The 12,312-nt window shown below is 52.4% G+C and overlaps 1 protein-coding gene across 1 annotated transcript in view; it reads right to left on the reverse strand.

Moving 5' to 3' along the window:
* Positions 1 to 4,367: 4,367 nt before the first annotated feature.
* The window catches only part of LOC120759645 (ATP-sensitive inward rectifier potassium channel 12), a 33,697-nt gene continuing 25,752 nt past the window's right edge, over positions 4,368 to 12,312 (reverse strand). Inside the window, exon 2 of the mRNA XM_040079133.2 lies at positions 4,368 to 10,308. Coding sequence (XP_039935067.1) covers positions 8,861 to 10,150 — 1,290 coding nt within the window. The 5' untranslated portion in view covers positions 10,151 to 10,308 and the 3' untranslated portion in view covers positions 4,368 to 8,860. The remainder of the gene's footprint in view (positions 10,309 to 12,312) is intronic.

Genomic DNA, 12,312 nt, shown 5'->3' on the forward strand with positions numbered 1-12,312 from the left:
TTCCAGACAAATAAATGCCATGTCTGGGGGCTCGTGGTTAACCCTTGGCTGAGGGACCTGCAGCAATGTCTCAGGCGATGAATTACCTGCCCCAAACCCTGCAGCTGCCCCACCTGAGGAGAGCCATCACATCCAGAACATCCTGTGTGTTAGAGTGGTTTTTATTTAGCAAATCTCCAGAGGACTAAAATAAAACGTCCGTAAAACAAGGGTCATCTTTGCGTGTACATTGAGATCGTAAACTGAGAAAAAGAGGAAGACTTCTACAGAGGTCCAAGCTCACCCCAAACATCCCTTCGAGAGAAATATCATCAGTTCTCTGCTCCCGCTGTGAGCTCCAGTGCTGGTCAGCAGTCACCAGTGAAGCAGAAGAGAGGGAGGGATGGGGATGAAGGGTCTGGGAAATCTTTACACAGCTTGGTTCAGTCCTGCAACAAAAACACCTCCCTTGTGCAAAAACAGGGGCGGTTCTGGGTCTGTTCGTGAGAGGCAGAGGGAGGTGTCCTGGGAAGGGCTGGCTGTGGGGCCGGGGGAGGTGACACCAGGGGTGGCGACGGCACTGCGAGCTCGGTGCCCGATCCCCAGCAGCCTTTCCCCTGCCGGCTCCCGGCGGGGCCTGGCGAAGCTCTGTCAGAGCTGCCAAGCTTATCTTTAGCTCTGTTCCCTCCCTCGCCCCCGCGCCCACCTCCGCGCCGCGCTCCGCGTCCCGGCCCCCGCCAAAACGCGCGTTATATAAACGCTGGCAGAACCATCTGGGGCTGAGTCAGCCGCGAACCCAAACGGACAGCAAACCCCCGAGGAGGGGATGCCGACCCACGGATGATGGGATTTTGGGGCCATCCCCCGCCGCTGGTGTCACCCCTAGATGTCCGGCAGGGAGGGGACAGCGAGGAACAGCGCGGGAGTGATGCTCGGGGTGGTCAGGCAGAGAGGGGAAGGTTTAATTGCGTACTGATGAGGTGTTTCCAAAATAAACGCGCCAGCTGCGGGGGAAGAGGAGAGGGGGTGTCGCCTGGCTGGGGAAGGGGTGAGGATCTGTCCTGATATCCCAGGGGAAACCCTTCTCGCTTCTCCCCTTAAATCAGCACCACCAAGCCCGGGTTGATTCCAAATTTATTCACCTGGGGTTTCTCCCCAAAGCCCGGGGTCAAGACAGGAGGTGTCCTTCACCTCCTTCTTAAAAATCGCTGGTTTTCCCTGCGAGCAGCATCGCAGGAGCGTTTGTGACCTGAAGTTCGCAGTGTTATGCTGATTCACAATGGCTTGTCACAAAAAAAAAAAAAAAACCCAAACACAAAACTGCCTAAAAGTGACAGAAAAAGGGACGCTGACTAATGTGTTTGCCTTCCCCGAGCGAGGAGAAATGTGAAAGGTGAGCAAAGTACTTAACGGATGATAATTACATTCTGCACTGAAAAAAAAAAAAAAAAAAATCAATCTATATTAATAAGCCGGAGTGTTATTGCTATTTGAGGCATTTTACAATTAAAAAAAAAAAATTAAAGTGTTTGAGGTGTTTAACCTTGACAGTGACCTGTTAACAACAAGTGTAAGGAAACCCCTAATTTTGTCCCACTCACAATTATAAATCTGTGTTAAGGAGAAACTCCAGCCGCCGCCTTCCTGGACTCCCTGCAGGATGCTGGAGGCTGGTTCCCTGGCAGGATCCTGTTTTTCAGTGGGATGAAACCTGGTGTGGGATGGAGTGGAAGAGCTGGCCCCACTGGGAGAGCTCTTGGTATTGCCTTTATGGAGGGGTGAAAGGAGCTGGAGAGGGTCCACCTTAATGTAGGATGAAAAAGCAAATTGCCAGCAGGAGAGCAGAGATGCTGCTCCGTTACTATGGTTACCCCCAGAGACAACCCAGCATCGCTGGGTATGGCCCTGCGGCACCCCGAGCATCCCTGGGTATCGCCCCGAGGTACCCCAGCTCCTCCAGACACCTGGAATGGGACTGGGGCAACTCGGGTGGGCAAGGGACCACGTTTGGAGGGGTCTGTAGGGGTCTGAGGCCCTTGGAGCAGCCTGGAGAGAGGATGAATCCAGGCTGCAATGGAGAAGCAGCATCTCCAGTGGGGCCAGGGCAAAGTTCCTTGCCTTCCTCCCTCTGAGATGAGGTCCTGGTGGGAATCCAGAGTTCCCAGCCCCTCTGCCCACTCTCAGCCAGATTTTTCACCCAAGCTGATGAAGAGACACCCTGCTTTTGGGGAGGCCAAAAACCCTCTGCAAGGGCACAGAGAGACGCTCTGATCCCTTGAACCCGAAGGGAAAGAGGCAGGAGGGCAGTCAGTGAGGGCTGGTGCAATGCTGAGTTCAGAGAGGGTTTTAGCCCTTAAAGAGATCTTGAATATTAGAAGTGGAGGTTGCCAGCTAAGAAACAGCCCCAGACTCATTACACTGGTGCCCATCCCTGCTGGAAACTTCCCAGCCAGGCCTGTGAGGTGTAAGGAAGGTCACCCCCCTCAGAGTCACCCACTGCCTTCCCATCCCTGCTGCTCCCAGCCCTTAGTTCAGCTCTCGAAGACGAGCATGGTTGGACTGGAAATAAAGCAAGGGCCAAACACCCCGGCAGCGCATTTCCCGTGCTGCCAGCATCAGCTGGGCTCCCTGGGGATTTCTGTACAAGCAGCCACCGAGGGAGGAATTCTGGAGGCAGTGGGAACCGTCCCCGGGGAGCTGCCGGCTCCTGAATCATTAAATGCTTCCACAAATGAAGCTCTGGGGTTTGTAGTGCAAACGGCTGTGCGAGGAGTCACTGCCGCATGGCAAAGCAAACCCTGAGAGCGGAGGCACGGGAGCCGTGGGAAGCTGCTGCACGGGCCTCTGCGTGTCCCCAGGAGAGATGCTGCCAGGGCCCTGCCAGAGCATCCCCCGCCTCCTCCCTGGCATTTTCCTTCCCGAGATCCAGCCCGTGGTTTGGAGTAGAGTTTTTCCCCCCATCTCCTCTCCTGCCTGCCTGTAACAGGCCATTACCGTCCCCAAGAACCCCCCGCTCCCCTCCTCAGCAAGAGAAAAGCTTCCAGAAAAGCATCTGGTCCCGATTTAAAGGCATTAAGAGACAGAGATTGGTGGCTTGTTCTAATAGCTAATCATTATTAAAAGATCCCTCCTTATTTCCAAGATAGATTTGTCTGGCTTCAGCTTCCAGGAAGAGGTGGTTATTATGCCTCTCCCTGCTAGATTAAGTTACCTCTTTGTACCAGTGTATCCTCCCCCTGACAAATGCTGTAATCAAGTCACCTCTCAGTCTCCCCCTTTGCTGAATTAAACGGGCTTTGGTCTTAAATCTTGCAATCTTGCTTAGCCCCAGCCTTCTCTTCTGATGATTAGAGTGAGTGGCTGGCAGGGATTTTTTTTTTTTTTTTTTTTTTTTTTTTTTTTTTTTTTTTTTTTAATGAGTTTAAAAAAAAAAAAAAACTTCCTTATGGCAAAAAAGGATGGAGCCGACAGGACTCAACAGACCTTTAGTGGTGGGTGGAAATTATCAGCCACCGGTCACCTGAACTGGTGCCCAGCCTGGGGAATGATGATGGATGATTTCCCCAGGTTATCTCAGTCCACGAGCCCCGTTCCCTGCGGCAGCCAGGTGTGAAAGCCAGGAGGAAAATCCAGGATGGCAAATCCAGGGGCTGTGCCTCCACCAGGCCATTAACCCCTCTGTAAATAACATCTCACACGCTGCCCCCGCTTTCCTTCAGCCGTGACTTGCAATTAAAGACATTTAAATTCACTTGCACGTGGCGTGATGTCCCCTGAGGTCCCCACAGGAGGCAATGCCCGTAGGAAACAGACCCTGGCAGGGCCCAAGGGGACCAAGGTCGCTCTGGGAAGATTTGTTGGGTCGGTCTTGGATGACTGGGCTCGTTCTGCCTGGGCTGCAGACACATTTTCCCATCTCCGGGCTCCCTGCACGGCTGAGCCGCCGCGCTCCGGTCCCGTGGGCAGAGCCCATCAGGGCAGGGCACTGGAGCGAGCGGAACCCAGGGAGGGGCTGTGTTTGGGGGGCCTCTGCAGAGCCCCCCCCTGTGATGCTGAGCATTCCTGCAGCAGGGAGGAAAATTATCCTCCCAAGGAAAATTCAGCTGTGTGTTTTCTGCTCCTGCCCGGAGGCAGCGGGATGGATATTTGCTAAAAGGCTCTTAAAAATAATCTCTGTTTGTCGTGCTGGCCCCAGTCTTGCTCAAAGTTTGCTCCACATATCCTGTATGTGTGACAACTGACAGACTTGGAAACACGTCGGGAGTTGGCTACAGGCAGACACTTCACTATGATCTTTAAAATATACAGCATGACGCGAGATATTTTAAATAGATCAAAATACATTTATTACATATTTATATTATTTTCTCTAGTCTATTTATATCTTTTGGAGACTCTTATATATAATATATATAATATATTTAAAATAACATAAAATTGGCCAGTTTCGTCATCTGAAATACATTTTACAAATATATATATACATTGTCACATATATCTCAAATATATGTGCAATGAGACAGAGAAACACCGGAGGTGGAAAAGGTACAGATACTTCATTGCATCCCTCAGCTTCTCTACCACCACTGCCTCGACGAACACACTCAGCATTCTACCCCTGGGAAACCAGTGCTCCCAGTTGCCAACCCGCCCGTGTGAACTGGTGCCGGGCCTCTGTCCCTAAACCACGTGGGGCCAAGCTTAGGGGAGCACTGGGGCGTGTTTGGGGGGGAGATGGAGGGGAGATGGTGCCCTGGGAGTGACGGGAGCGGTGCCCTGGGAGCGGGCAGCAGGACAGATGTGCGCAGCTGCTGGGCGAGGGGACGGGCGGCAGCGGGTCCGGGCACTGCCCCACGTCCTGTCCCTGCCCGTGACGCATCTGGACCCTGCCCCGTGCCAACCCCCCCGTGGCAGCATTCCTGAATTGGGGGGTGGCAGGGCAGGATGCGGCCGGAGTGCTGCCACACGCTCGTTTCTGTGCGCAAGGAATGGGGAGGAAGTGGGGGGAACACGCACACCGAGGGGGCTCTTTGGGTTTGTCAGCACGAGAGGAAGGGAAAGAGCAGGAGGGTTTAAAAATAAACGTATTTGTTCTGCCTTATTAAAGATAGAAAAGGTGGCTCTGAAATCATCTCCTACAAAAGGTTTGAAGGTCAAGCAGGCACCGAATCGCGGAAGGTTGAGCGCTAAGTGATTGTCCCAGCCCTGAAAGACAAAGTGCACTAAATTCGGTGATGAGAAGCTAAGGCTCGTCCCGATGGCCCCGGCCGAGTGAGGAGCCCCCAGGGCACAGGATGCTCTTCCCAGAGGTGGATTTGAGGCGTGGGGTTGCATCTGCTTTCTGCTCTCCCTGGGGAGGTTTTTAGGGTGAAGCCAGGTGGGAGCAGCAGCAGGTCCAGCCCCGACCCCCAGCTTGGGGAGCTGCTGCTGCCGGAGGCTGCCACGAGCCCCGGGCCAGGGCAATCCCTACGGGATGCTGGCCAAGAGGATTTAGCGGCTCTCTCCTTTCTCGGACTCCTGCCATCCTCCAAGGATCAAGTGTAACGTCGGAGTAAACTCCAGGGATGGAGCTGGCTTGCTCCAGGAAATGGCCGGCGGCTGATTTTTGGTGGGGGGGAACATTTCACCTTGCTCGTCTCCAAACCCCTTCCCACAGGGATTCCACTCCACAAAAACCCAGAGCATCCCTGTGCCTTCCCAGCCCCCTAAGAAAATCCAAGTGCTGAACTTGGGCTTTTTCCACTTCTTTTTTTTTTTTGCTTTTCCCCCTTCTTTTCTTTTTTCCCCTTTTCTTTGACAATTGATGGGATTTAAACTATGGCTGGGCAGAATTCCCGATGCTCCCCGGTGGCAGGAAGAACAAAACAAAACAAAACAGAAAAACAGTAGCTCTGAGCTCTCACAGGTAGGCAAAAATAATATTTATACCCTATGTACCGGCGTGGTCCATGGTCAGGACAAGGACTATACAGTAGATATAGGACATCTCACCAGAGCTAGACCCTCACTAGCGGGATTTGGGGCAGGGGGTGCGTGAACAGGGGCCAGGGAAGGTCCGAAATCCCCTCACCGTGTCAGCCACAGGTGCTCCCTGTCCCAGTTCACATCCTCCTACACAGCAGTTTAAAAATACATGTGTATATATTATTCTATTCTCCCGGGTAACACTGTACAATCATAGAAGTTTCTTTAAAAGCAATAATTTACTTAAAGACATCTCTATTTCTCTTTTGTTTTTATACAAATATTTACTGTGATATATATATATATATATATTTATAAAGAAGTTAACCCTCTGAGAACTCTACAGCAGCAAGATGTGCACCTTTTATTTTTTTTTAATAATTATTATTTATTCAAAAGAACCTAAAACCACTTAAAAGCATTTGTTTTAAAAAAATAAATAAGTAGTGCTCACACAAAATCTCTCCGTCCCTCCCCTCCATCCTTCCCACCCCCCCAGACGCTGTGGTGCAAAAAGCAGGGGGTAAAAGCATCCCCCAGGAGCAAAGGGATTGGTGATGGGACAGCACATCCACCTTTGCTGCCTTAGAAACATAAATGTCACAGCTGGAGCTCAATGGCACGTCCCTACGCGTCCCCACTTTCGGGGACAACGCGTTTGGGGCACTCAGTGCTGAAAACCTGTCCCCCAGTGCTGCCCCTGGAGAAGGTTTTCTCCCAGTGGTTTTTAGTGGAAGCCAAAAACAGAGCAGCCCCTTGGTGGGCAGCGTGGGGTGATGGTGACAGACACTGGTGGGCAGAAACTCTGCAGGGATGATGTCCCTGTCCCCAGCACGGTGCTCGGTGGCACAGGGCAGTGGGACACTCAGGGCAGCCGTTCCCCAGAGCTCTTGGCAAGAAGAAGGTGGGGATGGGGACACAGGACAAATCCTGCTTCTGCCGCCCACGTTTGGACACGCCACAGCAAGTCCTGACCCCAGGACAGAGCTTCCCTGGTGTGGGCTGTGGGGGGAAAAGCACCGGGAGCCCATCGCAGCCAAAATGCTGTGGAGGACCCCGCTGTTGAGCCCTCTCCCCAACAGCTCCATGCCCAGGGTCAGATGAGGGATGCCCATGGGTACAAAGCCCTTCTCATGGCCACAGGGAGCAGGGAGCCAGATTTTGGCTCCCGGAGCACCAACGAGCAGCACAGCCAGGTGAAGGGACCCACAAACCTGCACCTTCCTGACTCCTTCCCTCTGCGGGGAGCAGGGCAGCAGCGGAGGCTTCCCGTGCGTGGGGTGCTTTGCCTTGTGCCAGAGCTAAAGCTAAACCAGGTTGTCACCAAGGCCAGCCTGAAAGGCGGTGGATGACGGGATGTGGGTGCTGCAGAGCGAAGGGAGCGTCACCCCCAGGGGAGGATGCAGGATGGGGGCTGTGGAGAAGGGCGGGGACACGGGATGAGTTTGCATCTCTAAGGCACAATCCACCTTGAGGCTGGGACACGGGGATGGGCTGAAGCACAAGATGGGGTGATTTCCTCGACTGGCATCTGTTGTTTTGGGGAAAACATCCGTCTCTGAAGCAGGACTTTCTGGTGGGAATTCATAAAGCCCAGCCTGGAACGGACACAGCTCCAGGACTAGAAGTGCAGCCCAATGAGATGGCTTTCCCATTGATTTCCATGTTTGAAAATATTCTTCAAGGAAGAAAAATACCAAATTGGCCAGAAAAGTGGGGAAATACCCAATTTTGAGAGCGGTCCACTCTCATTTTTGTGCTTTTCACTGTTTTGTCCCAGTTATGGTGAACCTTATGAATTCCCCATCAGAGATGTTGGGGGAGACCCAACACTTCAGCAGCTGATGTTCCAGAACCTATTTCCACCCTGAAATCCAACATTTCCAGAAATTGGCTAATTACTGTGCTTACAATGCTTTTTTTCCTCTCACAGCCCTGCTTATCCTTATTACATCCTTTGTCAATAATTCCACTACTTTCTTTCACTGCCACGGACCTACAGTCACTTACATCTGTTTTCTGCCCATGAAGCCATGCCAGTGGTAAAAAAAAACCCCAAAACTGGATGCAATGTTAATTTATAGCTCTTGCATTTACCCAGCAAGTCACGCCCTCAAAGGACCCCGGTGGCTTCTTCATTCCCTTGCTCATTTTTAAAAAATACTGAATGACTTCTTTCAGATTTAATATTATTATTATTGTTATAATTATAATAATAATTATTATTATTATTTTGGTAAACAGTCTCCCAAACGGTGCGGTGTAAAAATTAAAAACCCTCTCACCTCCCTCCCCCACTTTTTTCCCAAATTAAAAAGAAGTACGTTAATGTTGCATGTTATTTCAAGTGTTGTTCTTGTGCAACTGAACCAGACCGCCTGCCGAAGGAGCAATTGTTTTGTTGTTGCTGCTCAGTCAAAAAATAAAAGGAAAAAAAAAAAAAAAAGAAAAGAAAAGAAAGAGAGGGAGAGTGAGATTTGTTTCCTGATATTTCCTCTTTTTGGATCTCGCAGTGCTCAGCTCCAGGAAAACACTGACATTTTCCCCGCGGGGAGAGCAAAGCCCCACAGGGCCACGCGGGGCGAGCACCTGCCCACGCCCCACAGACCCTCCTCTCCTCATCCTTCCTTCTGTCCATCCATCCATCTATCCATCCATCCATCTGTCCATCCATCCCCCAGAGCCGTGGGCCCTCCCGCGGGCGCCGGGCGCGGGGGACGCGCCGTGGCCTGCCACCGTCCCCTCCTGCAGACCGCTCAGTGGTTATTGCGATGAAACTGAAAACTATGAACGATACTAATTTCTCAAGCATTCCTATGGCACTTGCATTGTTCTGCATAATTTGAGCGGGTTGTAGGGGAAGAGATTAGAGGAGGAAAAAAAATACCCTTGGAAAAGTCAACGGAAGGACCAAGAGTCATATTTCCGACTCCCTCCTGTACGACCGCTGATCCAACGCTATTGTGGCTTGAAGCCTGTCGAACTCGTGCCTGTTGTCCGGGCTGAGGTCCTCCAGGCCCCGGCTGTCATCGTCTTCCTCTTCCTCGTCGCGGCTCATGAAGGCCAGCTCGTTCTCGTAGCAGAAGGAGTTGGTGCTGGGCAGCAGGAATTTGTTCTCCACCAAGTCCTTGGCGCTGCACCGGGGGGTGGACGGGACCTCGTAGGTTTTGTGGAAGTGGGAATAGTCTACTTTGTACTGGTTTTTCTCCTCGAACAAGACGGGCTCGAAGCGGTGGCCCCACAGTATCTCACTGGCCAGGTAGGAGCTCCGAGCTTGCGTCGTCATGGCTGTGGCCTCTACCATGCCCTCCAGGATGACGACGATCTCAAAGTCATCTGTCTCCAAGTCCTGGCGGCTGATCCCGAACAAGGGGCTGTCTTCGTTGATCTCGTGGAGAATGGTGATGGGAGACACCAAGAAAATACGGTCCAAGCCTTTATCAAAACCCACGTCAATGTCTATTTGGTCGAGCGGGATGTACTCCCCTTCCTCCGTGATCCTCGGCTTAATTAGCTGAGCTCGTACGTGGGCTTCCACTATGTGGCTTTTCCGTAGGTTCCCAACTCTCCACATCAGGCAGAGTTTTCCATCTCTCATCGCCACTACAGCGTTATGGCTGAAAAGTAATGTCTGGGCCCGTTTTTTGGGCCTGGCCATTTTTGCCATTATTGCACCAATCATGAAAGAGTCGATTATACAGCCCACGATGGACTGAACCACCACCATGAAGACGGCGAGCGGACACTCCTCGGTCACGCAGCGGAAGCCGTACCCGATCGTCGTTTGGGTCTCGATGGAGAACAGAAAAGCAGCCACAAAGCCATTGACCTGCAGAACGCAAGGCTTGAAAGTGTCATCCCCACCCGGGTTTTCTAGGTCTCCATGAATGAGTGCAATTAGCCAGAAAATCAGCCCAAACAATAACCAGGACACCAGAAATGCCAGGGAAAAGAGCAAGAGCATATACCTCCAGCGGATGTCAACGCACGTGGTGAACATGTCTGCAATGTACCTCTGTGGCTTGTCATCCATGTTGGTGAACTCCACGTTGCACTGACCGTTCTTCTTTACAAACCTGTTCCTGCATTTCCTCCTGGTGTGGATTTTGCCATTGCCAAAGCCGTTGATACCAGGCATGGTGGTCAACCTCAGCCCGTCTTCCTCGGAGGACACGATGCTGTAAGGGTTGACTCTGCCCGTAGTCATCCCTGAGCCAAGCCCACAGTGAAAGTGAAGGGTCTTGCGACGCCCAGTGTCCCCCTGACCCACCCCTGCCCACCCCCCAAATTCTGCTGCGGTGGAAGAGAAGTCCCAAACTTCCACGTCTTGGCTGCCACGTCACCACGCGGATCCCGTGAGAGGCTCTGCAATGAGAAAATAAAGACAGGGCCATTACCACTCACGGCACAGGACCCGAGGGGCTGCTTGGCCAATGGGCTGCATGTTGAGTGACAACCTCCTACACTGCTCTGATTCTCCCTTCCTTGGCTGGGCTGCTCCCCAGAAACACACAGAGGAAAGGTCGAAGGTGTTAGAGTTTGCTCTTTCATGATACAAACGGAGTGAACAAATCTTACTGCCTTTGTGGGACACTCAACAACTCCGGCAGATGAAAAACCTAGAGTTTCTCCACTTCACTTTTCCCACGAGCTCTGCCACCAGAGAGGAAAGCAGAGAGGCCGAGCTGTTCTCCTTGGGACACAGATACCAATAAAGGTACTCCTGGAAGCGGCTCCATCAGTTCACATTGCCCGTGCCAGATGGATCGGCGCCCAGCCCAGCATCGACCTCAGAGCACCAGCTCTTCTGGGCTCGAGGGAAAGCACAGGAAGATGTGAATTTAACCTTTGTCCCCCTGCCCGGGGATGGGAGAGGACACAGCCAACGTGCATCTGTTTGGAGAAGGCCTCGGGAAGGTACTTGCTCAGGGCAGATGTCCTGAGGAGCAACTTTCCCAACGTATCCATCGGGACGTGGAGCCATCCACGGTCACTGATGGGTTCAGCTGGCCAAGTCTCATGAAGGAACAACTGCCACTGGGGAATGGGGAGCTGTTTTGGTCCCTTCTTGAAGGCTCAGCTGCAGGGTCAAGGACCTACACTCAGTTTTGCTTGGGAGGAAGATGACATGGACATGGGAGAGGTGGCTCAAGCCTGGTGGGCTCCCTGATGGAGATGAGCAAGTGGTGGGGGAACCCAGTGGTAGTCTGCCAGGCTGCTGGACCCCCTCAGCCCCTTGTGGGGCTGAATCAGGGAGTGGACAGGATTGTGGAGAAGCCGTGTGGCACATCCCAAGCGCTTCAAAGAGACGACACCACAGGAACTCTCCACACACCACCCCCTGCCACAGGTCACCCTATTATTTAGCGCCATGGGACGTGCCGCTGAGGATGGAACCGCCTTGCTGGTAGTGAGACCTGCACAGGGCAGCAGCGTGGTGAGGGAGTGGAGCAGAGCCCCCCATGATACCCCAGATCATGCCTGGAGCACCGGGCTGGACACGCTGTGCCGGATCTGCCGGCCCGATCGATGCGGTCGATTCCTGCAATCAGCTCCAATGCCTGGGGACATGCTGGGACAAACACACCCTTTCCATTACACGGTGTCCAGGGCCAGCCAATGCCAGGGAGCATTGCCAGGCACAACCTGCCTGGAGCTGCATCATCCCGGCTCGCAATGGTACCCTGCACTGCCTTCCACTGAAACGCTCCCCAAATCCAGCCTGGGAATCAGGAAACCCTCCAGAAGCATTGCACCACAAGCAGGAGCACTAAACCCGGCCCAAACCTCCCAGGTGCTGGACACAGACCCACGTGTGCCACCACCTCGCACCAAACAACACATTTCCCCCTGCCGCAATCCAAGCACAACAATTTTTATCCCCGAAGTTGATTTTTTTGAGAGCCACAGTGGTTTGTCAGCATCTCAGCAGACCAAGGGATTGCTCAAACACAGAATGAGAGCCTCTCCCTCCTAGGAGCCACAGGGGAGAGTAAAATAGGCACAAACACTTAATAGTAAATATTTTCAATCTTATAGTCCCTGTAATTCGAGCAGGACCACAGTGGCCTTGCAGAGCTGATCTGTCAGGCCAGCTGCCCAAAACCAACCTGGTCTCCCACCCCGAGCCTTCATCCTGTCCATCCTGGCTGCATCCATTAATGTTTCTCGTCTTTTTTCAAATGAGATCTGAGCATTTTGGGCCAGAAAATGTTGCTCCTCTATCACCCTCTGGCTCACCCCAGGGCAATGCACCAAATGCTTTTGCCTCAGGAGGAATTTAGAGTTGGGTTTTTTTTAATTAATTCTAGATGCATTTGAGAAGTGAACAAAATGCAATGAGCCCCCAGTGACCTGTGAGAGGATTAG

The sequence above is a fragment of the Hirundo rustica genome, chromosome 15, assembly GCF_015227805.2.
Source record: "Hirundo rustica isolate bHirRus1 chromosome 15, bHirRus1.pri.v3, whole genome shotgun sequence".
In the NCBI taxonomy this organism is placed as follows: Eukaryota; Metazoa; Chordata; class Aves; order Passeriformes; family Hirundinidae; genus Hirundo; species Hirundo rustica.